This window comes from Podarcis muralis, chromosome 8 (assembly GCF_964188315.1).
Source record: "Podarcis muralis chromosome 8, rPodMur119.hap1.1, whole genome shotgun sequence".
Taxonomy (NCBI): Eukaryota; Metazoa; Chordata; class Lepidosauria; order Squamata; family Lacertidae; genus Podarcis; species Podarcis muralis.
The window spans coordinates 13,931,405-13,955,614 of record NC_135662.1 but is presented as its reverse complement, the minus strand read 5'-3'; the positions used below and the strand labels follow the sequence as shown (position 1 = coordinate 13,955,614).

At 46.0% G+C, this 24,210-nt stretch overlaps 2 protein-coding genes across 13 annotated transcripts in view; one reads left to right on the top strand and one right to left on the bottom strand.

Moving 5' to 3' along the window:
- Positions 1 to 2,532: 2,532 nt before the first annotated feature.
- NDUFB9 (NADH:ubiquinone oxidoreductase subunit B9) lies at positions 2,533 to 8,674 on the top strand. 2 transcript variants are annotated; one of them, XM_077932739.1, is made up of 4 exons: positions 2,533 to 2,688; positions 5,942 to 6,134; positions 7,836 to 7,949; positions 8,418 to 8,674. In XM_077932739.1, the coding sequence occupies exons 1-4, from the start codon at positions 2,603 to 2,605 to the stop codon at positions 8,547 to 8,549; spliced, it is 525 nt and encodes a 174-aa protein (XP_077788865.1). In that variant the 5' UTR covers positions 2,533 to 2,602; the 3' UTR covers positions 8,550 to 8,674. The 2 variants fall into 2 exon arrangements, with proteins under 2 accessions (XP_077788865.1, XP_077788866.1); XM_077932740.1 differs by lacking the exon at positions 2,533 to 2,688 and adding an exon at positions 4,699 to 4,831.
- Positions 8,675 to 10,198: 1,524 nt separating this feature from the next.
- The window catches only part of MTSS1 (MTSS I-BAR domain containing 1), a 164,341-nt gene continuing 150,329 nt past the window's right edge, over positions 10,199 to 24,210 (bottom strand). The window contains exons 11-15 of one of the 11 annotated variants that reach the window (XM_028736171.2): positions 19,730 to 19,852; positions 17,981 to 18,181; positions 15,240 to 15,404; positions 14,338 to 14,509; positions 10,199 to 13,676 (exon numbers count right to left, since the gene is read on the bottom strand). In XM_028736171.2, the coding sequence (XP_028592004.2) occupies positions 12,991 to 13,676; positions 14,338 to 14,509; positions 15,240 to 15,404; positions 17,981 to 18,181; positions 19,730 to 19,852 (1,347 nt within the window). In that variant the 3' untranslated portion in view covers positions 10,199 to 12,990. The remainder of the gene's footprint in view (positions 13,677 to 14,337; positions 14,510 to 15,239; positions 15,405 to 17,980; positions 18,182 to 19,729; positions 19,853 to 24,210) is intronic. The other 10 variants (XM_028736172.2, XM_028736173.2, XM_028736175.2 and 7 more) reach the window with 10 other exon arrangements.

Here is a 24,210-nt window from a genome sequence, read left to right as displayed (position 1 = left end):
GCCGCATTTGGTGCTACCAATGCACATAGTTTCCCTCCACCACCCTGCTGCCCCTGTTTTATCCTGGGTGGTGGATAGCAGGGGACTGGCTCCAAGGTCACCCAGCTTGCTCATGGCGATATAAATTACAGCGGTGACATTTTCTAATTCACATTGAGGAGCCACCTTCAAAAGCCCCCAGGGCAGCCTGAAGGGAAGCACCGGCTTTTTGCCTATTGGCCTCTGCAATTGTCTTGATTCCTTATCTCTATCTGCCTTTGGCCAATTGGCCTGTGCGTTTCTCCAGTTTCATCATTATCATCATAATAAATTTTATTTATACCCCGCCCTCCCTAGCCAAGGCTGGACTCAGGGCGGCTAACAACCAATAATAAAAACAAGTTGAATGAATACAACTTAAAAACAAGATTAAAATACAACATTAAAACATTAAAATGCAGCCTCATCACAGGAGGAGAAAGGGGGGGGGGAGAGGGGTTGGGAATCAGATTGACTTCAAGCCAAAGGCCAGGTGGAACAACTCTGTCTTACAGGCCCTGCGGAAAGAAATCAGATCCTGCAGGGCCCTGGTCTCATGAGGCAGAGCGTTCCACCAGGCCGGAGCCAGTGTTGAGAAGGCCCTGGCTCTGGGTGAGGCTAATCTAACTTCCTTAGGGCCTGGGACCAGGGACGCGGGTGGCGCTGTGGGTAAAACCTCAGTGCCTAGGACTTGCCGATCACATGGTCGGCGGTTCGAATCCCCGCAGCGGGGTGCGCGCCCGTCGTTCGGTCCCAGCGCCTGCCAACCTAGCAGTTCGAAAGCACCTCCGGGTGCAAGTAGATAAATAGGGACCGCTTACCAGCGGGAAGGTAAACGGCGTTCCGTGTGCTGCGCTGGCTCGCCAGATGCAGCTTGTCACACTGGCCACGTGACCCGGAAGTGTCTGCGGACAGCGCTGGCTCCCGGCCTATAGAGTGAGATGAGCGCACAACCCTAGAGTCTGGCAAGACTGGCCCGTACGGGCAGGGTACCTTTAGGGCCTGGGACCACTAAGGTGTTGCTATTTATGCACCTTAAGGTCCTCCGTGGGGCATACCGGGAGAGGTGGTCCCGTAGGTACGAGGGTCCTAGGCTGTGAACCAGCACCTTAAATTTGGCCCTGTACTCCACCGGGAGCCAGTGCAGCTTGAAAAACACTGGATGAATATGCTCCCATGGCAGAGACCCTGTGAGGAGCCTTGCTGCAGCATTCTGCACCCGCTGGAGTTTCTGGGACAGCTTCAAGGGCAGAATTACAGTAGTCAAGCCTGGAGGTGACCGTCGCATGGATCACTGTGGCCAGGTCGGGGCGGGAAAGGTAAGTACAATATTAAATACAATGCCTGTATTTAATAAAATATACTTCCCTCAGATTCCTCATGGGACAATGCAAGCAGAGGTCTGCATAGCCTTCATGTTTGACCATCTAACAAATTAGTTTTAGAGCAAAGCTGAGCGGCTGTCTATTTAAGAATAAAAGCTACTAGGCAAATGCTTCTTTTCCTACACAACACTGCATTTTGCCTGTTAGTGAACCACAGAAACAGCCCCCCCTTTAAACTTTGGAGTTGGGACTTGGAGTACTCATGAATTTCAAATGAGCAGCTTGGGGTGGGTTTTGCTTGTTTGCTTTTGCGGGAATATTTGCCTCTGAGGAAACCTGAAGCAGTGGTATTGGCAAGATGAAAAAGACAACTAGTCACATACATTTACGTCCAGATTGACCGAAATAATCCGAAGCTAGGCATTTTTAATACTGTAAAATAAAGCACACACAAACATCAACTTCAGCCTACTTCTGCAGGTTCAAAAGTTAGGGAACCTTCGGCAAGGCTCCACAATGTCAAACCAAGTCATTTCTACGACCTAGGAAGAAGTTTGAGTGAAGACATGGTCGGGGCGGGAAAAGTAAGGGACCAACTGCTTGATGCAGCGAAGGTGGAAAAAGGTCGCCTTGGCTGTTGCTGCAACCTGCGCCTCCGTATCTCTTATCTGCTTTTTGCCAATTAACCTGTGTGTTTCTCTAAATTCCTTATCTCTATCTATCTAGGGACGCGAGTGGCGCTGTGCGTTAAACCACAGAGCCTAGGACTTGCTGATCAGAAGGTCGGCAGTTCGAATCCCCGCGACGGGGTGAGCTCCCGTTGCTCGGTCCCTGCTCCTGCCAACCTAGCAGTTCGAAAGCACGTCAAAGTGCAAGTAGATAAATAGGTACCGCTCCGGCGGGAAGGTAAACGGCGTTTCCATGCGCTGCTCTGGTTAGCCAGAAGTGGCTTAGTCATGCTGGCCACATAACCCGGAAGCTGTACACCGGCTCCCTGGGCCAGTAAAGCGAGATGAGTGCTGCAACCCCAGAGTCGGTCATGACTGGACTTAATGGTCAGGGGTCCTTTATCTTCGTCTTCGCCCCACTCTACCCTTTTCTCCCTATCTCTACATTCTTCTTTCCTATCTCTATATTCACCCCCTCCCTCCGTATTTCTACGGCGGCCCGGATAGGCCGCTTCCTCTGACGTCACCCTCCCATGATCCCTTGCGGCGAGCCCTCCTTGGCAAGGTGAAGAAGCTGGCGGCCCAGCCAAGATGGCGGCGTACCTGACCCACCAGCAGAAAGTGCTGCGTCTCTACAAGCGGGCGCTGCGGCACCTCGAGTCCTGGTGCATCTTCCGGTGAGAGACGGGGGGGGGGCTGCTCCCCGGGACCCTCCCCTCTCTTTGGCCGCCCTCTCCCGTTATTTGCCGGGGCCCGAGGGAGAAGGAGGGCCTCTGTCCTTCTCCGTGACAGGGCCTCGCTCAGACCTCCTTCGTTTATTCCGACTCTTTCCTCCTGTCTTTCCTCCCGGGGGGCCGGGCAGCTTCTCTCGTGGTTGCTTCTGTGTCTCTTCCTCACGGCTCTCCCATTTCGCCAGGACAACAACAACCTTGCGAGGCAGGGCGGCCAGAAGGGGAAAGGGGGGGGGGTAAGGAAAAAAGAGCAAAGTAAGTCAGGTCTGCTTAATCAAAAACTAGTAATATCCAAAGGCAACACGATGACCAAGTGCAACAATGAGATGTCAATATAAACTCTATATAATCTTTATAGAAATATATGAAATATGCACTCTCTGCAAAACCAAATAAACAGAAATCTTCTAAATCTCTAAAAGTCACAAAAGATGGATTCTCTTGAAAACATAGAACCAAAAGATGGATTCTCTTGAAAACATAGAAGCAAATAAACATAAGTCTTATAGGTCTCTGAAAGTTTTTGTGGGCTATGCAAGTCTCTGAAAGAAGCAATGGGTCAGATTCTTATCTGGTGAAAACAAGCCGTAAAGCTTTGTTTTATGACTTCCAACGCTGCTGAAGTGGTCCGCAAACAGATGTAGTGAACAGTGATCTAAAACTAAGCAGACCCATTGACTGTGGTCCTCAAGCTTTTTTCTCAGGACCATTCTTTCAGAATAAAAATTTCCCCGCGCCACACGAGATTTTTAATTCATGAGAAATGCCTTAGAAAACAGTGAATATTGTTTTTATATAGCGGACGGATGAAGAATTGGAAGTTCTTTACTCTCTGATTTTTAAATTTTTCATAGAATCTTAGAGTTGGAAGGGACCCAAGGGTCATCTAGTCCAACCTTTCTGTTTTTTTATTGTATCTGTATGAAAGTCTTGGTTTGGTAAAAAAGGAAAAATATATCAAGTTTTGTATTTTTCCTCTATAAACCTTAATAAATTTTATTTTTTTAAAAAGGGAAACAAAAAGAAACCACTCCTAGCCATGCTTGATTTATAATAGGACTTCCAGAAAGTATAAAATAATGCAGCTACACAAGAACGTGAATAATATTGATTGTCCTTGAATCTTGCTGCCACACCAGGGTGGTACTGCGAACCACTCTACTGTAATAGCAGGACCAAAAGTAAAAAGGGAGCTTCATTGTTCCAAAAAAGAGCATGGTAAGACTTAATAGTATTAATTTATACATACATACATAAATAAATACGTACATACTTTTATTGGTATGCTGCCTTTCCACAGTTCAAACCATGCCGGAGGTGGCTTATAACATGAAAAAATGCATAACTACAACATACAAAAGTGATTCTAAGCAATAAATAAAACATGAAAAAATACAGAACCAAACGGAATAATTTCTAGACATTCCTAATCAAGGTATTGCCCTTCTGTGGATCCTGTTAGGAAAGCTAGGCTCAGAGATGGTGATTGGCCCAAGGTCACTGTGAACTTCATAGCTAGTAGGATTTTGACCCTGGGGATGACTAGCTGTAGTCCAACGCTCTAACATTCTAATTACACTTTTTACTGTTGTGTTTCACATAGAAACATGATGCATTTGCCAACATCCCTTGTATGTCAAGCTTTCTGACATGGCAAAATTTTACCTTTTAATATTTCTGGTACTAATATTCCCCCACCCCCTTCTCTCTCTTCTCTCCTCACCCATTTTGTGATTTTTCTGCTATTTTTTGATGTTTGCTGGTGGGTGGGCTGAGGGGATCAGGTGAGGTTTGAGCATTTCCCTGAAATCATTTTAACAAGGGTTAAGATGAGCTCACAGGTCTTATCGCTTTGGATGGTTTTTTGCTCCCGTGTTAATTATTGTTTACCCCATGCTGTGCTTCCTGACCACCCTATTCCTCAGGAGCACCTATGTTTTTAAAGTAAAGGGCTGAGCAGTGAGGTGACCAGGTTGCAGATGATACCGTATTATTCAAGATGTTGAAAAATAAAGCAGACTGGAAAGAGCTGCAAAAGAATCGCTCCAGACTGGGTGAATGGGCAACAAAATGACAGATGAGGTTGAAAGTAAGTTTCAAGTGATATACATGGGGACAAATCAATCATATCTTCACATGTAGACAAACGAGGAAATTAGATCTTGGGGTAGTGTTGTGTAGCTCAGTGAAAATGTCAAGCCACTGTGCTGCACCTTTGTAAAAAAGGACCAGTTGTATTCTAGGGATTGTTAGGAAAGGGATTAAAAATAAAACTGCCAAAGCTGTCATTCAAATCTATGGTGTGAACACACTTGTATACAGTTTTGCTCTCTGTACCTCAAAATCGATATTCTAGAGCTGAAAAAGCTGCCAAAGGGGACAACCAGAATAATATGGGGCTAAATTCCCTTCTATACAGAGAATATTTAGGTCTTCAGGAGCGTCTAGCACTCTCATTTGTGCTTAAAATGTGATCCGTGGCTATAAATCCCCTCACAGCCATGCACAGCTGTATTTAAGAGCCAAAATAACAACCAATAATGTTTAGGGCTTTATGCCTAAAATTCTAATTTTGTGAAACATTATCTACACACTAGATCCCTCTAGTGGCCATTCCATAGAAATGGTTCTATTATAACAGACTTAAGTAGAATTCTTATCTAGTGTATTAGTAAAATTGGGTAAGTGGTTGTGGATTTTACAGGGTGTCCTATGAACATGGTGCCCCATGACATTTTATCCATGGAGTACTCTGTGTGTAGCTATCTGACAGTGTGTTAACTCTCAGCGACTGCAGAATGGTACAAACAGGGCTACTTCTGTCACTACAATAGTTACATACCTTTGCAGTTTACATTATAAAATGCATTACAAATAACAGTTGTTAAAATGGTGCTAAAATAATAAAACTGATGTTAAAAGATAGCAACATCAGCAGAGAAAGCTATTGTTAAAACAGCGTCATAAAATTGCCGAAATGCAGCCTGGATTTGTTTTTCAAATGGTTCATAAAAAAATAATAACCATGGTTAGCTCTAAAAAGGGGAAAGGGATTTGTGTTTGAGAAGGGGAAAGGAGCAGAGGAGCCCTTTCTAGTAACTGTGATTGGGAGATCAGGCAGCATTATATTTTCATTGGCCTATATCAGGGACCTGTAATTTCACGATGGTTATCTTTTTCTTTTTCCTTGCATTCTCAGGGACAGGTATCGATTCTTCGCCTGCCTGCTGAGAGCACGGTTTGATGAACATAAGGATGAAAAAGATATGGTGAAAGCATCCAAGTTGTTGCTGGCTGGTGAACAAGAATTTTGGGAAAATAAACACTCTGAGCCTTACATCTTTCCTGATGCTCCAGGGGGCACATCTTATGAAAGATACGAGTGCTACAAGGTCAGTACATTACAAGGCAACTTGCAACTAACCTCCGTAATCCGTTGCAAACAGCACTGTGCACATGCTTCGGATAGTTATCATAGTTTCAACAGAGAGTATTGATTAGTACAAGAAGTATGCTAAATTGGGGGGGGGGGAACCCTTTGAGCAGTCAGAAGGGAAAAAGAAAGGGCTGATGTGTTTTCTTTTCCCAAAGAAAATGAAATGGTTAAGTTCAAGGAGTATATTTCAGACATGGGAAAATGTAAGTGAGAAAAGTATTAGGTCTTGGGCGTAAAGAAGAGTCATGGAGAGGTAGAGAGACCAAATTTTTGCTAGAACACAGAAGTTGTCTTCCAGTAAAGTATTATCAAAAGGGGGGGACCTGTGTGCCTCCTAAAAGCAAGAAGATGGAGGCACAGAGCAGCGCTGCTTCTGCCATTAAACAAATACCTGCTGCATTGATCCTACTGTCACTCTCATCCATGCTGAAGAGGAGTACAAGTTGGAGGATTAGATGTGCGTCCTTTAAATAGCTCACATTATCTGCTTCAGAAGCAGCAGAAGAATCTCATTATCCAGAAGATCCATCATTTTAACGGGCGGGAGTGATTTGCGGGTCACTGGAGCCCTACATATCAGGAAGGTAAAGGTAAAGGGACCCCTGACCATTAGGTCCAGTCGTGACCGACTCTGGGGTTGCGTGCTCATCTCGCTTTATTGGCCGAGGGAGCCGGCCTACAGCTTCCAGGTCATGTGGCCAGCATGACTAAGATGCTTCTGGTGAACCAGAGCAGCGTATGGAAACGCTGTTTACCTTCCCGCCGGAGCGGTACCTATTTATCTACTTGCACTTTGACGTGCTTTCAAACTGCTAGGTTGGCAGGAGCAGGGACCAAGCAATGGGAGCTCACCCCGCCGCAGCGATTCAAACTGCCAACCTTCTGATCGGCAAGTCCTAGGCTCTGTGTTCAGCACCACCTGCGTCAGGAAGGTAGTGCATGCCCAAATGGCCCCTGGCAACCAACCATTCATTTGGAAAGTGAGGTAGTTCTGCCCATACCTCTGCCAAATGAGTTGGATGGCGAAATGTCTTTTCTAGTAGCTGCTCAGTATGCTACCATAGGAGCCCATGAGGAAATGTATAATATTTTTCATTGGGTATGTGAAGCTGTCTTGTAGTCAGGTGTAGACCTGTCCTGTGCCTTACCAGCCATGCTGCTCGCTCCAACATGGAGATGGTGGGGACTGAACAGGGACCTTTTGCGTACAAAGCAAGCTCTCGAACTGAACTCCGGCAAGCTATGGCCTCTTCCCTCTTCGTTTAGGCTCATTGGGAGTCTTTTGGAAGGTGGATGGATGATACTTTTTCTATTGGCTCTCCTGACTATTGTCCAGTATTTTATTGTAGGATCTTCTGACTGAAGAGTAGTTGTGTGGCACAAGCGGACTCATAGAAAGGAAGCCCCACAACGGGGTGCACACCTTGTAATTCTTTCTTCTCAATTTGGTTTAAACTGCACATTGCAGCAATTCAAGCCTAAAAATTGCTAGGTCTTTATTAAACTAGTCTACTGGGTCTTTATTAAACTAGCCTCTTAAACAAAGGAACACATTGAAGCGTTACAGGAAAAACATTGTGCCTTCAAAGAGACAAGCAATCTTTGCCTATGTTGTTATTGCAGTGTTTAAGTTATTGTCTGGTTTCCAATCTGACAGGCACCCGAATGGTTCCTAGATTTATGGCATCCTTCAGAGAAGGCAATGTATCCGGACTACTTTGCCAAGAGAGAACAGTGGAAGAAGCTGAGGATGGAAAGCTGGGAGAAAGAGGTTGGTATTACTTCTTCTCTACTACCTGTACTGCAGTGTAGATTTCTGTGTGTTGAAAGACAAAAGAAATGGCAGTCGCAGATATTTAGACATTCTGCTTGTTTCCTAACAACCTATTTTCAAACGTCATCATTACCATGAGGCCTACATACCTCATCATCATCTCTGAAAGCCCATTCTCACTTTGCAAATGCACAGCACTGCATTTCAGTGGCACGTTGCCCATCCCAAACTAAGTGGCTAATCTGGATAGCTTCTTCTCTCCCCGGTCAGGATACCAGTTAGTACTTCCATCGTATCTTGGCGTGGGAAACTTTCTGATTCATGTTCAGTCCAGCAGGACACAAGCATGCATTGCTATAGTCTCCTGTGGAAATGTATGGGCACCAAGCTTGAAGCGGGCAACTCTATAAACAAACGCTTGGAGATGCACTCTTGGTGGCTACTGACTTGGTTTCACTCTCTTAGGTTCAGCAGCTTCAGGAAGAAACCCCAGCAGATGGGCCCAAGACGGAAGCCCTGCCTCCAGCACGGAAGGAGGGACACCTGCCTCCCCTGTGGTGGCAGTATGTCACTAGGCCACGGGAGCGTCCAGCATAAAAAGATCAACTTTCCATGTACAAAAACACTTCTCCAAGAGGTGATGAAGCCCTACCAGTAAAAAGAATGTCTGCATGCATTACTGTGGTACATGTACCCAATAAAATAAAGTTCAGTGTCAATCAGTGGCGTTCGTGTGAACATTCAAGTGCGGACTATGGTGGCACCTCATCTTCCTCAGTACAGTGGTACCTCAGGTTACAGGCGCTTCAGGTTACAGACTCCGCTAACCCAGAAATAGTACCTCGGGTTAAGAACTTTGCTTCCGGATGAGAACAGAAATCGCGCAGCAGTGGCGTAGCAGCAGCGGGAGGCCCCATTAGCTAAAGTGGTGCTTCAGGTTAAGAACAGTTTCAGGTTAAGAACAGACCTCCAGAACGAATTAAGTACTTAACCCGAGGTACCACTGTATGTTGTTTTAGTATCGGTATATGCAGGGAGAAGAGTAGCTCTTTAATTATGGAACCCCCTACCTGGAACTGTTTCTAATGTCTTCCTCTTATGCTGCTTCCAGAAGTTGAGCAGATTAACGCTTGGGCGAGTTTGAATCGCATAGTTGGCTTGACAACCCAACGCACAAAACAGTTTCTCCCAAAGTAGGGACACCCTGTTTAAAACAGCCGCCCCATTGCCCAGTTATGTATTCTTGGGAGTCCTTATCCTCCAGATATTGGTGGGGAACGATGAGTGTGTTGGCACTCTGCCCTTCTTAAGCAGTCTGGTTCTCTGTATAGGTTAGGAATTGCCTTATGGGAGCAGCAGTGTGGATATGAAACGCAACAGACCTGGGCCATGGACTGCCACTCAAGATTATTATTGCTCTAAAGGAGGGGTGGTGAACCTTTTGTCTTTACAGAGGATGTTGCGGCAGCCATCAGCCTCAGCTGCTATGGCAAATGATAATGGAAGCTGTAGGACCACAACATCTGGAGTTTCCCCATCCTTGTTCCAGAGCAAACAGCCTCTACATACCATGCCCAGGTCACCTCCAGAATTCAGACTCTGTTTTTATATAGTTCAACAGCCATTTCACACTAAACCTATGAGAAAGCATTCAATGTATGAAGCCCTTGTTGATGAAGATAAGCTTATTGTAATAGGGTTGTATCGAACAAAGTCATCCTATTAGCACAATGATTTCCTACAATCAAGAGGGGAAGGGAGGCAAGGGGCGAAAGAGGATGTCTTGATGTGCAAGCCTAAGTTCTTGTACTGCTACAGCTCATATTTTCTTCAATCATCAAGCTGTGCAATTGGACCCTCTTTAAAACCAAGTACAGTGAGATGCAGCTATGTTATACCATCCACTTTGTACTGGGAAGTCCACAAAATGTGGGTCACGCTGTTTTGTTAGCTGCCTTGGGCATGCTTTGATGGGAAGGCAGGGGGAAAAGACATAGAATTTTATTCTTGTGGCTGCAAATAGAAGGCTACAATGTCAGGTGAATACACTACACTGGAAGGTATATGGAATATTCAAACACTTCTCTTACCTGCAATGAAATGTTCCTTTTTTCTGTGTGTCAGTTTTGTGGTTAATGCCCAGTTCATACTTTGCTATATAATACTTTGCTGGTGTTTAAAAAGGCATAGTGGCAAAGCCTTTTATTGAAATGGGGGTCATGGAGTAAGATTAGGCAACTAAAATATGAGGAGGTTTATTAGCAGGTCTTTATTTATAATATAGGCTGAAGCAATCATTACAATGTAGAAGGGTAACACAGTTAACAGCAATTTTTTTATTTATAGCAATTCAGAACAAAAAATGCATGAGGGGAGAGGTCAACTCTCAGTACAAACTAGCAACTAAACCACAATAACTTACCATTAGAAACATCTTTTCCTTTAAAAAACGGTGACACTGCTTTTACAATAGGCAAGGAACACACACCAAAAAAAATTTAAACCCAACAGAATGATTCAAAGTGGTTTGTTACACCCTAAACATTGAATTTTGGCAACAGTTTTGATAATAAAATTTTAAACCAAGAGCAAATCCTAGTGTTTAAAGAACTAAAGAGGAGCTGCACTTCTTGAGTACAGCTGGATTAAAAAAAAAAAAAGTTTTGTATACCTTTTGGATCCAATCCATCAGGAATTTCTCCTGCCCAAGCCTCACAAAAACTAACGGGAATTATACAAGAGTACTGCTGAGCCCTTGTGAAATGCCAGCTGATTTCAACATGAAGCTTGCCAGGAGATGATTGTGACCCCCTGCATCCATTTTAGTCCAATTACTGTTTTCCCCGCCCCACCTTAGTTTAGTGATGGGGAAAAGATCTTGAAGCATCATTTGCAGAACGCATCCGCTATTTCATCAAGATTGGGTGGGCTTATTATACCAGAGGCACTACTTGTTTTAATGTATGTTTCGAAGTAATAAGGAGCTTGTTTTTCATCAAAGGAGAGGTTTATCAATTAAAGATCATGCTTTTTTTGTCTTGTGTGTGTGTTTTTTTTGTTTGCTTCTGAAGCCATAACTTAAAAAAGTGTTAAGCAACCACAGCAGTGTAAATGTATATAGAACACAGTGACTATAACAGTTTTACAATACGTCTCACATCCAATGCAGTTATGTATTTAAAGCATAAGAGGTTATGTAGGCAAGATGGCAGCCAATAGGAGTCTCAAGAATGTCCGTGGAGGAGGAGATGTGTGAGCATACGCCCAAATGAGCTCCTCCCGCTGTAGGGGCTACTTCTCTGCAACCACCAACACGCAGGTCTGTTGATCCGTTAATTCCGCTTGCGTTGCCCATATAGAGATAAGGCAGACGGTATTCGTTTAGACTGCAGAATGCTTTAAAAGAAAAAGACACAACCCACAAAAGTGCAGCACACCCGAGGTGCACGAGTGATGCACGTTTTCTACGGACCCCATGAAATGGATTATAATCACAGCAATTTTCATGTTAAGAAAAGAGAAGGAAAAAAAAACCCCCATCTATAAATTTATTAACAGCTTTCCTAAAATTCGTTGCTAAGAAGTCTCTTAAAAAAAAAGGTCAACCCCCCCGTAACCCCTGTAATAAATAAAAAAAGCAAAGCTGTGTGCCCGTTCCCTCCCGCATTCCCCCAAAGCTTTTAGCATTTATGAAAAAAGCCAACCCAAAATGTCACTTAAGAGAAGGAAAAACAGGCCCCTTACGATAAACGTTTCTCATTTCATCAGAATTCTCAGCTGGTTCCCCATCAGATCAAGTTGTTTCCTCAAAACTAGTGGGGTGTTTGCTGTTTGTTTGTTAAGCTGCCCAGCCTGCTGAGCATAGCCAGTTGAATGAGAAGTTTTTAACTAAGAACTCCCTGGTAAATCTCCCCACCACAACCCTTTTCAAGTCTACGCATTTCTTTCTCTCCACTTCTTCGTTACTGTCCCCTAACAAAAGAAAAAGAAAAAAAACGAGACAACGTGAAGGGAGAAAACAAAAAAAAGTTCTTAAGTCTAACCTGGCTTAAGATGGCATGACTTGACAAAAGTTGTTGCTTGTGCAGTCCTGAAGACAAGGGTGGGGTGGAATAATACAAATTATGATTATTAAAAGGAACAGTCCACAGAGGCTCTTCTTAGGCAGGAGATCTTATGGAGCCTTGACAATTTTTAATGGGAGAGGCTAAACACAGGAGGTGTTCCTAGTGTAAAGCGCCCATATACTTCCTACATAAACAAACACTGCAATCCAATATGGCTTATTGGGACGCATGTATCTTGAAGCTACCGCTAAGCTACTTTTGTGCAACAGTAAAGTCCCTCCCCTTTTCCTATCCCCTAAATACTAACCAATGACAGGCTCTCCCCCTCTCTCTCTTCCACTATATATTGCTTTAATCAATCAGCTGCTGTTTCCTGCCTTTTAAACATAAAAAAAAGTCACTGTACTTCAGCGAGGACCTGCTTCTTGCCACGTCCTTCGTACGTTAAAAAACAAAAGCTGGTTTTCGCATCCTTCTCATGACAAGGTGCTTTGCAAAATAAAAATAAAAAATAAAAATTCCTGGGGAGAGCGAGAATGCATTACTACTACTCTCTCCTTGCCGAAGTTTAAGCTACTTGATCTTCTTCGTACGCATGTAAAACTTGCTTTTCCTTTTGTTTTGTACAAAGTGTTTATAAAAAAGTTACACAGGATTTGGCACCTTCGGGGGGGGGGGGAATCAAAAGGGAAACTCAGGTTAAAAATGTGCAGGAAAAAAATAATAATCAGCAGTATTTACAAAAAAATTAAAAATAAAAATATCAGAAAAGAGGCTGTGCCTTAAGCGTTTTAGTTTGCAGGTCCCCTCCCTCCTCCCACCCCCGCTGCCCTCCATTTTAAAGAACGTTTCCAGCTGCTTTGCTAATGAGCATCCTGCAAATTCTGATTGTACAGTGGAATGGACAGACAGACGGTTTCATCAGGTAGTTCAGTCTCTGTTAAGCTGGTCAACTGGCAGTGGTCCAGCGTCTAGGAAATGCGGGGCGCCGAGCGGTCATTTGTGGTGGTCTTCTTCAGCTTCACGCCCCGGCGAATGGCATTCAGCATGTCTTCGCCTTGCGGGGCCTCTCCGAGATTCTGGTCCCCCAACTGAGGCACCGGCTGGCATGGGGGAGCAGTCATGTTGGGGCTCTCCCTTTCTCCGGGCTCTCCTTCCCTTTCCCCGGCTGCCTGTCTCTGCTCCTCTCCGGCACTCGGCTTCTGGCTCACAGCGGGAGGGTTGGCGGGTGCCTGACCGCTCCACGGCAAGGCTGCACAGACTCCAACCAAATTGCCGCCTCCGGCCTCCGGGCTTTGCTCAGGGCTTTCTTCAGCCCCGCCTGGCACACTGGGCAGCCCCCCCGGCATGTCTGGGACGGTTGGCGTCTTGACCGGAATCACGGGCGTCTTGATGGGTATCGGCCCTGCCCCTATGGTCCCACGCCGGACCGTCGGTTTGGTGGAAGGGGTCCGCCGGATGGTGGCCACGCCGGGAGTAACCAGCACAGGCCCAAGGGTGGTGGGGAGGCCCGCGGTGGACGCAGGACGCTTGGCGTGAAACATGCGGCGGTACGACTGGCTGATGTCGCTGTTTCTCGGAATAGTCGAAGACTTGTCGAATTCCTGCTGCTCCGGCTCTTGGTCCCCGCTGACGGAGAAATAGTCGTAGTCCGAAACTGGGGGTGGAAAAGGCAAGTCAGGAAACTATGACTGTTCAACTGCTGCGAGCTTTTATTTCACTGCAGCAGGATGAACACAAATTACATGGGAGGCTTAGTTTGGTCAGAATTGAGTACAGCGGTACTTTGGTTGTCAAACTTAATCCATTCCAGGAGTCCGTTCGACTCCGGGAACCGTTCGAAAACCAAGGCGCAGCTTCCGATTGGCCGCAGGAGCTTCCTGCAGTCAAGTGCAAGCTGTGTCAGAAGTTCGGCTTCCAAAAAACGTTTGCAAACCAGAACACTTAATTCTGCGTTTGTAGCGTTTGGGAGCCAAGTCATTCGAGAACCAAGGTACCAACTGTATATGTAACTTTTCCAGAGATAATGCTAAATACATTACTCCTGGCAAATGAGCCACTATAGCTGCTAGAGGGATATGAAATTTCGTGTCCTGGGCTTTTGGACTCTTCTACCCATGTCCTATCTGAAACCAAAGGGACATATTGGTTGTCAGATGTGAAATAACAACGTTCTTTTCAGCTCTCCTTACTACCATCTCTTCAACGCATGATGAGCCTTTGTAAAATGCACAAAGTCTGCAGCATGCAGAAGGCTTGAGAGGTGCAGCAACTTTCTTGGCTTGGCCGTTCCAAAGAAGCAAAAAATGGACACGCACATTGCTTACCTTGCGAGGGGATGGTGTCCTCTGAGCAGCAAGGTGTGGTCGTCTGGGTGCTGTAGCCGCTGGAACACTGCAGGGAATCCCGGCTGCTCCTCTGAGTGTCCAGCTGCAGCCCTCGAGTCAGAGCCAGAGCTAGCTCTTCGCAGGCCTCCATCTCCTCTCCTTGCTAAAAAGACAACAGAGGCCTCTTGTTAGGATTGCGGAACAGGGATAGCTAGTATGATCCCCCAGGGCCTCTTGCTGCAATGACCCTTTCTGCAACCCCTTCTGCACAAAGTAGATTATTACAAAATTACAGTGGTACCTCTGGTTGCGAACGGGATCCGTTCCGGAGCCCTGTTCGCAACAAGCAGAATGCAACCTGCATCTGCATGTGCCGCGATTTGCCCCTTCTACGCATGGGTGTGACATTATTTCAAGCGTCTGTGCATGCGGCGAAACCAGGAAGTACCCATTTCCGGTACTTTCGGGTCGCCACGAGACGTAACCTGAAAAGACCTGAAGCAAACAAGAGGTATGACTGTATTCCCATTAGATAATTAGACCAACCAAAATGTCACAAAGTAAGTGTTCAAGCTCTGCAAGTAAGTGCAACAGGAAGTGCTGTCCAACAGTGGAGCGGGCTCTCTCACGAGGATGTGGGCTCCTTCCTTCGATTCCTTCCTTCCTTGGTTTAAGCAAAGGTTGGATGGCCATCTGTCATGGATGCTTTAGCCAAGATTCCAACATTGCAGGGGGTTGGAGTCGATGACCCTCGGGTCCCTTCCAACTCTACAATTCTATGATAAGCAGCAGGTGTCTGTGCAACTTAGAAGACCATTGGGGCTCAGTTGGGCCCGTTTGGTACTGGATGAACAGGTCTACTGGGGACACAACAAAGAACAACAGAGTCTCACCCTTGGGGCGGCCGACACAGTCATGCTCCGAGGTCTCTGAGCTTCCTCGGTGGCCAGAGCTGGTCCACTCTGTGCTCCCCCGGCGGGGTCTCCTTCTCGTTTTTCCTTCCGGCGTTGCAAAGTATTTACCAAGGGCTGGTCATAAGGACCTGGCTTAGCCCAATCCTAGAGGAAAAATCCCATTAGTCAAAAGTTTACGCAGATTGCATACTTTCTGCAAAGATACGTGCTGGGCTCTCTGCTTTTTATTAAAAGAAAGTCACCAGTCTTAAGATGTTCGTTTTTCTGAGCTCATGTACGGCTTTGCCTTCAAATCAAGGCACAGGCCAGGTTGACTCCATTGCAGGAGCAACAGCACAGCAGTGAGTCAGTGACTGGCGTAATGATCTCAGCTTCCTAAGTGATGGCTTAGGAAGCCGAGGATGAGAGTCCCTCCCTCCCCCCCCCCAAAAAAACCCCTTGATCTGTTCTGGGGTTTCTCTCAACCCTCTGGAGCAGACAGGGGAGGAAATGCAGTGAAAGGAAGTCAACTTTGTTGGCTCCAATTGCTAGGATTTCATGAAATCTTGGTTTTCCTAAGCCTATTTTAATATATAGCTGGGGAAATCTCCATTTTGAGGAATAAGCTGCCAACACACAAAGGCCCTTTCCAAATGGCTGAAGAAGGAAATAATTGGTTTTTTTAAAAAAATCTGTTTTACAGCCACGCTGATACAAATACAGTGCCAGAAACATGGCGTCATTTTAATGTGAGTGGGCCAATGGGTGGGAGGGTTTTGGGGACAGGATAGCAATGCACAGCTGTTCAGCAGAGAGGCAACAGACATTAAAAACTGCAGAGAACTGGAAGAATGAAACATCTGTGCTTCCTGTCCCCTTCCCCACAAATACGCAACTTCTAAAAGCCACCCCAGGTAACAAACCATCACAATTTTGCCGCAAATAGATAATGTTCAGGCTAATTGTTAAGGGCAAGACCAAACCTCCTTGCCCCTAATTTGTAGTAAGGGGGATGTTATAATGCAAATGTCCCTGGCAAGGCAGTTGTGAGCATTACTGAGATAAATATGTGAGGAACTTTAAACATCTGAAAAGTGCAAAGGATTTGCACTAAAGGGAAGAGTCCTTGCTATGGATATCAGCCTTGCAACCAGATCTTGTTTGGAAACAAAGCTCCCTTAAGATGTAAGGGAGAGAAAACTGGCTATTTCTCTCTATAAAGGTCTGGAGATCTATTAGCAAGAGCTGAACCTCCCCAGCCTTCCTCCAATCCAGTAAAAATCCTGCTTCTGTAAATAGCTTGGAGCTCCTACTTATTCACACAAAGTAAATATTAGCGGATAGGTGGGGGTGGCACCTTCATATGAAGGCTTGTTAAGAATCACTTTGTCAGTGAATATTCATTTAATAAGACAAAAGTAATTTATGTTCAAATGTAAACTCAGCCCAGTGCATTGTTACGTCGTTTAGATGAGGGCAGTTTCTCATGCCAAGTTTTGAACCCATGTAAGGATACCCAAATCCAAAAGCACACCATTTCTGAAAGGTGCACCTGGGTGTTAATTCGCCACGTACCCCTTTAAAATAAGCAGAAACACTCCTGCTTTGGTCAACTCCTGGTGTGTATTTCAGAAAGGGAAGTACGCAGGTAGGCACCTTTCAAAACCAAAATAGCATGCAAGTGTCTGGGTCTCATATCTGCACCTTCGTTCCCACGGATTCTCAGGCCAGACAGACAAATAATGGGCTGCCCGGGGCACTGCAGATACATTTCTTCCCTTCTTCCTTCCCAACAAATGTGCTCCTTTCAAAGCAATCTAGAAACCTAGTAAACTGACTCCTTTGACACCAGCTGTACATTAGGCAAATGTAACTGATGTAGTCTTCAAGCAGGAAGACTTTATGTGTGTGCACATGGTAAAAAGAATAACGCAAGTTACACTAGGGAGTGATTGTCCCAGCAAGTTTTTTCCAGGGGTGAAGCTGTGAATGAGAGCCAACAGGAAATGCAAGGCCCTGTTCAAGGGATCTCCCCTGGAAAAGGTACCATGAGCAACTTTAGTGTTAATTTTAACATAGGGGGGAACCTCCAGTCTGTGGGCCAATCCTGGCCTGCAGGGTCAGCTTCCTAAGGAAGGGGTTTGTGCGGAAAGCCCTGCTAAAAGGAGGAAAAACCCTTGTGTTTTAGCAGTGCTTTATTAGGTGCTTTGAAGTCGCAACTTTGGGCCTTCAAAGCACCTGACACCCAACGTCATTGCGAGGTCAGTTGATTGACAAGTTGGCAACCCTGGCCACCTGTCAAATTTGGCCCTTGAGTCCAATCCTGATGAGGACCTGGGCCTGTTAAACGAAAAAAGATTCCCTATTCCTTAACTTTATTAATAGAGGCACACCCTCAATTAGGTCCTATCAAACTGTTATCCAGAGAGCACCAAAGGTTAACCTAGAACCATCCCGAAGTCTCAGTGTGCTGCTGCACAGTTCGGAAAGCTGTTGAAATGCTTGTTCAGATCACACCGATTTCTCTCTTTTGAAGTTCTTGATTTATGGGCGTAGGAGCTAAGGGAGACTCCCTCGTCAGATCACAGAATTCGGAATAGTATTACGAGCTGGGGTGGGGCAGAGAAATCGACCGAGAATTAAATGAGATTCCAGAAGCAACAACTTGCAGTAGAGTTGGGGAGTGGGAAATGGAAAGGAGAATGGGTGACAGAAACAAAAAAAAAAAAAGAAACACAAACCTTCCAGCTAGGGATCTTAGATGATGGTAGCATGCCTGGCCCAATGGTGTAATAATGAGCGCAGTCTGGAAGGAGGGTGGTGGAAGAAGAAGCCCGGGTCCATGCGTGGGAGACAGGCGGGAAATGAGGGGAAGGGCCTGCACCAACGGAAGCTAAGGATGGGCCACTGGACAAACTACAGTGATAATACCCATTAGACAACTGGAAACAAAACAAAACAAAAAGGGGAAAAAAGAGGAGAGAAATTAATATAAATAGGACAAAATATGGGGGGTGGGATACAAGGTGAATCAGGCATGCATTGCTGGGAGAGAAGGGGAGGTGGGGAAATACCCCACGGAGATTTGAGAACTGTTCGCAACTCAACACCCCATACAGTGCTGGATCATGCTTTGTTAATGCTACTCAAATATGCATCGCCATTCAAAAACCAAAACATCATTTTCAGGGGCTGAACAGCTTTAGGGTGCCCTGTTAGAGAGGCAGCCTTTTTTGTGGGGGGGACGGGAAGTTAACCTCCCAGCGTTGGCCAGCGTTATGCATGCCGGATAAACACAATACGGAGTTTGGATGCTCTCGTTCCTTGAGGGACAATCGCGAGTTTCGTTCAGATTCTGAAAGCAATGGGGTGCGATCTTTCCAAAGCTGTTAATACGCCTCCTGGGTTAGTATTTTCACAGCGCGTTCAAGTGAGAAGCAGCAGCAGCAGCAGCAGCAGCTCAGCCTCAGAAAATGACATGTTCTAGGAACAACATAATGAAAGGGGATGGAAGGAATCGGGGGGCGTTTCCAGATGAGAATGGACCCCAATTTAAAACCACTCGCTCCGGTGGAGATCGGAAATTATCCCCAAATTATTATTTTACTTGAAAATGCCAGTAAGATTTATGCATGCCAGGGAGCATCTGATTTTAAAAAGAGAATCTGAGATTGTGCATGATTGGAGGTGATGAGTAGACCACATGAAGATTTTGGCTTCGCATTATTAGAAAAGCTCCCTAGAGCCAATTCCATTGCATTGACCAAAGTGGTTCTGTCGTGGGCTAACGGTTATAAACACAGCCACGACGTGCCACAGACTGCACCGCAAAATGCCTGGCAAATGGTTCTGCGAATGCTCCAACTTGCGTTACCATCACTGCTGAACAATCTCCACTTCCAGAACGTGGCAGGCAGGGATTCACAAAACCAGTTACTGCACCCAAAGAGGTGGCAACTGTGCGTTAACAGCAACTGTGCGGCTGGAAACATGAGGCAGGTTTTCCTGCTGCATTCAACTCATTCATTTGGATCATGTGCGGGGAACTTTCAGCCCTCTAGATGTTGCAAAGCTACAACTCCCCATCACCCACAAGCATGTCCAATGACTAAGGGTGATGAACGATGTAGTTCAGCGCTACAGCTGGAGGTCCAAAGAGTTCCCGGTAGCCAATTTTGATCCTTTACGCTGTGGTGGCGTCCAAACATTTTAGGGCCTTCAAAGCACCTGACACCCAACGTCAGATTTGATGAAGTGAAGGGCTGTGAGGACCAACCAAGGGACCAACCAAAGTTGTGTTGACCTTTTTTTAGGATTGAAGATGTTGAGGTTTTTTAGGATTTAGGCCCCCGAAATGGACTTTGGACATGCCTGCTACGGGTTTCCATTCTCATCCTCTCATTTGCACTGGGGAGAACTATTTCGGGCCTGTGTGTCTCAGAGCCCGGGGAGGATCAAAGAACATGTCTTAGAGACGAAGCCTTCTTCACCTTCTCTGTGGAGGCCCAAGCCCCCATGGTAGAGCCTGAGCTGACTGACGTGGGGGAGCTGCACTCGCTGACTGACTGGCAGGTTTCAGAGGCTTCCGAGGAGGCAGAGCTGGACGAATTCTGCTGGGTTAAAAAAATAGCGGCAACCATGACACGGCAAGGAACAGCAAAGGAGAGGAAAGACAAGCCAACGGGAGAACAAAAACCCAACAAAGCACAAAGGAACGAATACATTCACGGGAGGAGGAGGAGGAGAGAAGCAGAGTGTTAGGAGATCAGAGCAAAAATTCGATCGTTATGAACGTAGCCGAAAGCCTTCAACGCTGCAAGAGGGACAAAAGCAACAGGGTCCTAAATGGCAGAGCCTTTGCTGCGTCTAAAAGGAAGCCACGTGCCAACTCCCCGCTGAGATTTCAGTTTCAATTGAAAGGGCTGAGGCAATGGCACCTTCAGAACCACCTCGGAGCAGATCGGCAGAGCGCTGAAGCCACAGCTGCAGCGCCACAACGCAAAGGCCCTCCAGCCGTGCCTTGCCTTTGGAGGCTGGTAGTTGGGAAAATCTAGGCAGGGGTACCTAGGGAAAAGCCTGTATCTGGAAACCCCACATGGATTTGTCAAGAACTGGGCCAGCAGCAGAAGACCAGCTGCTGTGCACAGAACTTTCTTGAGAAAGTAAATCCATATTTACCAGGCAGACATTTTCCGTGTGGTTTCCTTCATGGGAAGTTGTTCGAAGCTACCCCAATGTTTCCATACGGTCTTAAGTGAGGGGTGCTGGTGGTCAGAGAGTCCACCCACAGAGAGTCCTCGGTCCAGTATATCTGAAGGAGCATCTCCACCACCATCGTTCTGCCCGGACACTGAGGTCCAGTGCTGAGGGTCTTCTGGCGGTTCCCTCATTGCGAGAAGCAAAGCTAAAGGGAACCAGGCAGAGGGCCTTCTCGGTAGTGGCACCCGCCCTATGGAACTTCCTCCCATCAGATGTCAAAGAGATAAACAACTACCTGACATTTAGAAGACATCTGAAGGCAGCCCTGTTCAGGGAAGTTTTTAATGTGTGACATTTTAATGTATTTTTAATCTTTATTGGAAGCTGCCCAGAGTGGCTGGGGAAACCCAGCCAGATGGGCGGGGAACAAATAATAAATTACTATTAGTAGGGTTTCTGCCCTCAGTCTCCCTGTGCTGTCCGTATGTCTGTACTATCCTCCCCAAATTAGTGTTGAGACATCTGGAGAGTTGTGAGAATCTCAACATTGAAATAATAAATTGACGCTCTTCCTGTTGTGCCATAGATCACCTAAATCCAATCTTTTCCTGGGATTCTCTGCTCTTCAGCTCAAACCGACAAACCACACATTCCAGTGCTTTTAGTTTGGCCCGGATAGCGCTGTTGGCTATAGTGCGGTGCTGATAAAGTGAGGTCCGATCCTTTGGTCTGCATTGCAGGGGGCTGGAACTAGATGATTCTCAGGGTCCCTTCCAACTCTAGAATTCTATGAGGAGCAGAGTGGGAAACCTGTGGCCCTCCAGATGTTGTTGGACTACAGCTCCCATCATTCCTGGGCCACTGGTTGATGGGAACTGGGGCTCCACCTCATCTAGAGGGTCACGGGTTCCCCCTCCCCCAGCCCTGCTACAGAGTGACCCACATCAATGAGACAGCAGCGGGCTAAAAATGTATGCAACAGGAGCACAAGGCATGCAACCCCATGGAAGGTGTAGGCATGGAAGGCAAGCCTTCAGCAAAGAATCGAGACAACAAGCCTATTAAGCACATGCAAATACAACAATCTGCTCTACATATTCCAAGCACAGAATTTGAGGTTTCTTCACCCAGAACGGAGACTCTTTGCTTTGTACGGGTGCACAATATCTGCGCTTCTACAGGGGGACGTCACCCCCACCTCCCATTAAAGTGCTGGAAGGCCTCACTATTTCATAAGAAGGTCCTCAACACCTGCTCTGCGTTAAATCAAATTACAGTGGTACCTCGGGTTACGAACTTAATTCGTTCCAGAGGTCCGTTCTTAACCTGAAACCGTTCTTAACCTGAGGTACTACTTTAGCTAATGGGGCCTCCCGCTGCCGTTGTGCGATTTCTGTTCTCATCCTGAGGTAAAGTTCTTAACCCGAGGTACTACTTCTGGGTTAACGGAGTTTGTAACCCAAAGTGTTTGTAACCCGAGGTACCACTGTACTTTGGAACGCAAGCTAGATTTTTGAAATGGACAGACCTAGATCAGTCACCCTTGTTTGTAGGTTGCACATGCAGAGAGGTGCAGGGCTGAAAGAAACTCTCATATAAACCAGGGCCAACACAAAGCAGGCCCTGTTTCTCCCACCCATACGTAACAAAATAAGGGTGGGCGGATTGCAAAAGCAAGTCCTACTCATGGAGGTGATTATAAGGGATGCAATTCATACTACAGGCTTGTACATGAGGGCTTAAACCCACTGCCTGCAAAACTTTTACACACCAAAGCGCAGGCCTTACTGACCTTTTTATAAGACATACAGGCAAGACTTTTTCTGACTCTCCCTGTGGAAAAAACCCTCCTCTGTCTTTCTTGCTAGTTTAAGCCTCCCAACTGACTATGATATGGGGTAATTTGGATATGCACCAGGCCAAATTGCCTCCTTTCACCCTATATCCTACAATTCCATGGCGCGAGAAGTTGCAACAACTGCCCATTGCATTCTTTTGTCCCTCAGCAACAGAGAACGGAACTCACACAAAACGGGCCGCTAAAAACACATAAAAAGCATCAACAGAGAAAGCAGAATGCCACTTTCATCTATGGCTTTATCGCAAGAATCAACATTCTGCTTTCAAACGATGACACGCGGCAGCGCGAGGTTATTTTCTCTGTCTTGCGAATAAAAACTCCAAGATGAAAGCCCGTCAGTTGGTTAAAACACACAACACATTAAATGGTTTTCTGGGTTCTGCCTGCATGAGTAGCAGGACATTCAAGCAAGTCTGAAATATCCAGGGCATAAAAATGATCCCTTTTATCCTCACGCTGAAATGATGCTATGGACATCTCTCTCTCTCTCTCTTTAGATCAGCAGTGGGGGGTTCCTCTATTCATTAGCACATTAAGAACGCCAATTTCTCCCCACTGAGCAACAGTTTCTTTATATTCCGAAATCCACATGGAGCTAAGGTCACACGGAGAGGTCCAACTTGGGACCAGCTCCAAAACACATCATGGTTCCAAGAATTTAGTGACTCAAAAACCTGGATTGCTTACAACTGTGGTGGACCAAAACCCAATTGTGTGCTGGATCTCTTCATAAAAGCTAATGCCATGCAGAACCCACCTTGCAAAAGAAACAATGCATGATGGTCTGGGCCATTTCACACATTACGCAAAGTCCATGCCAGTTACGCTGCTGGCAACAGACTCAGCTTTGGCTAATCACTGATTAGTGTAACTGTGCGATACAGGTGTCGCTGTGCGATACAGATGTTTGCAAACATACCTGATTTGCGTTCACATTCATTTTAGATCTTGGCTTAAGGTGTACACTAAACACGTCAGCATGTGAAGTGCTCTTTAACGTGGGCCGAACGTGGACCTGTGAACCCTGTAACTAAAGAACCCCTAGTTGGAATAGTTCCAAGTCTTTTCCAAGGGGTGTGTGGCACAGTGCTCCCTGAAGCATTTTGGTTCACTGGGCACGCAGGGAAAACTGCATGTCTGAATGCAACACTTTTGTTAAATATCCCAGCATCACACGCAAAGGCAGCTGTTCAGGGAGAAGGCTTCCAGCCTAGCCTTTTCCCGTCCCTGCCAACTTTGCACCAAGAGATTTAACGACAAGCCCTAGGCGTGCTCGTGATCTCAAAACAAGCCGTTTCTGTCAGGTATCTACAGCAACGCCACATTCTACTTCCTGAACATATGAGATCTGCTCTCAGAAGTGCTCTCATATCCTGTAAATACGGAATTATTACCCAGGGGGTTTTTTGTGTGTGTGGTTTTTTTTTTACTAATTTCACTTCAACTTAAGTTGCTGTACACCTCTTTTGTAGAGCTTGAAACTTATTGGAAGGAAAGGAAACATTTCTGGGGCAAGCTTTGGGGCATCAAATAGCTTGGGATGGGGTGGTACAAAATAGGGGAATAATTATGGCTGAGCCACCAGGATGGTACAAAATAGGGGAATAATTATGGCTGAGCCACCAGGAGGCAGCTGTCAGATCACTGAACATTGACTGCAAGAATTTGCATAGCAAATGGGAGGAAGGTTCTAAACTTGAGTTGCAGGATGGCAGAATCCATGGGATACTGATTAAAATTTGCATCACTGGAAGCAGTTGTTTATAGTTTCTCTTGTTATCGTCAACCACAGGTAAAATTAACACGGCACCACCACCCTGTTTGCAGCCCCCAGATATCTGGAGAGCATCAGGTGGGAAGGAGACTGGCGAGAGGGAGTGCTAGGGAGAACATACCCTGACAGCTTGTATG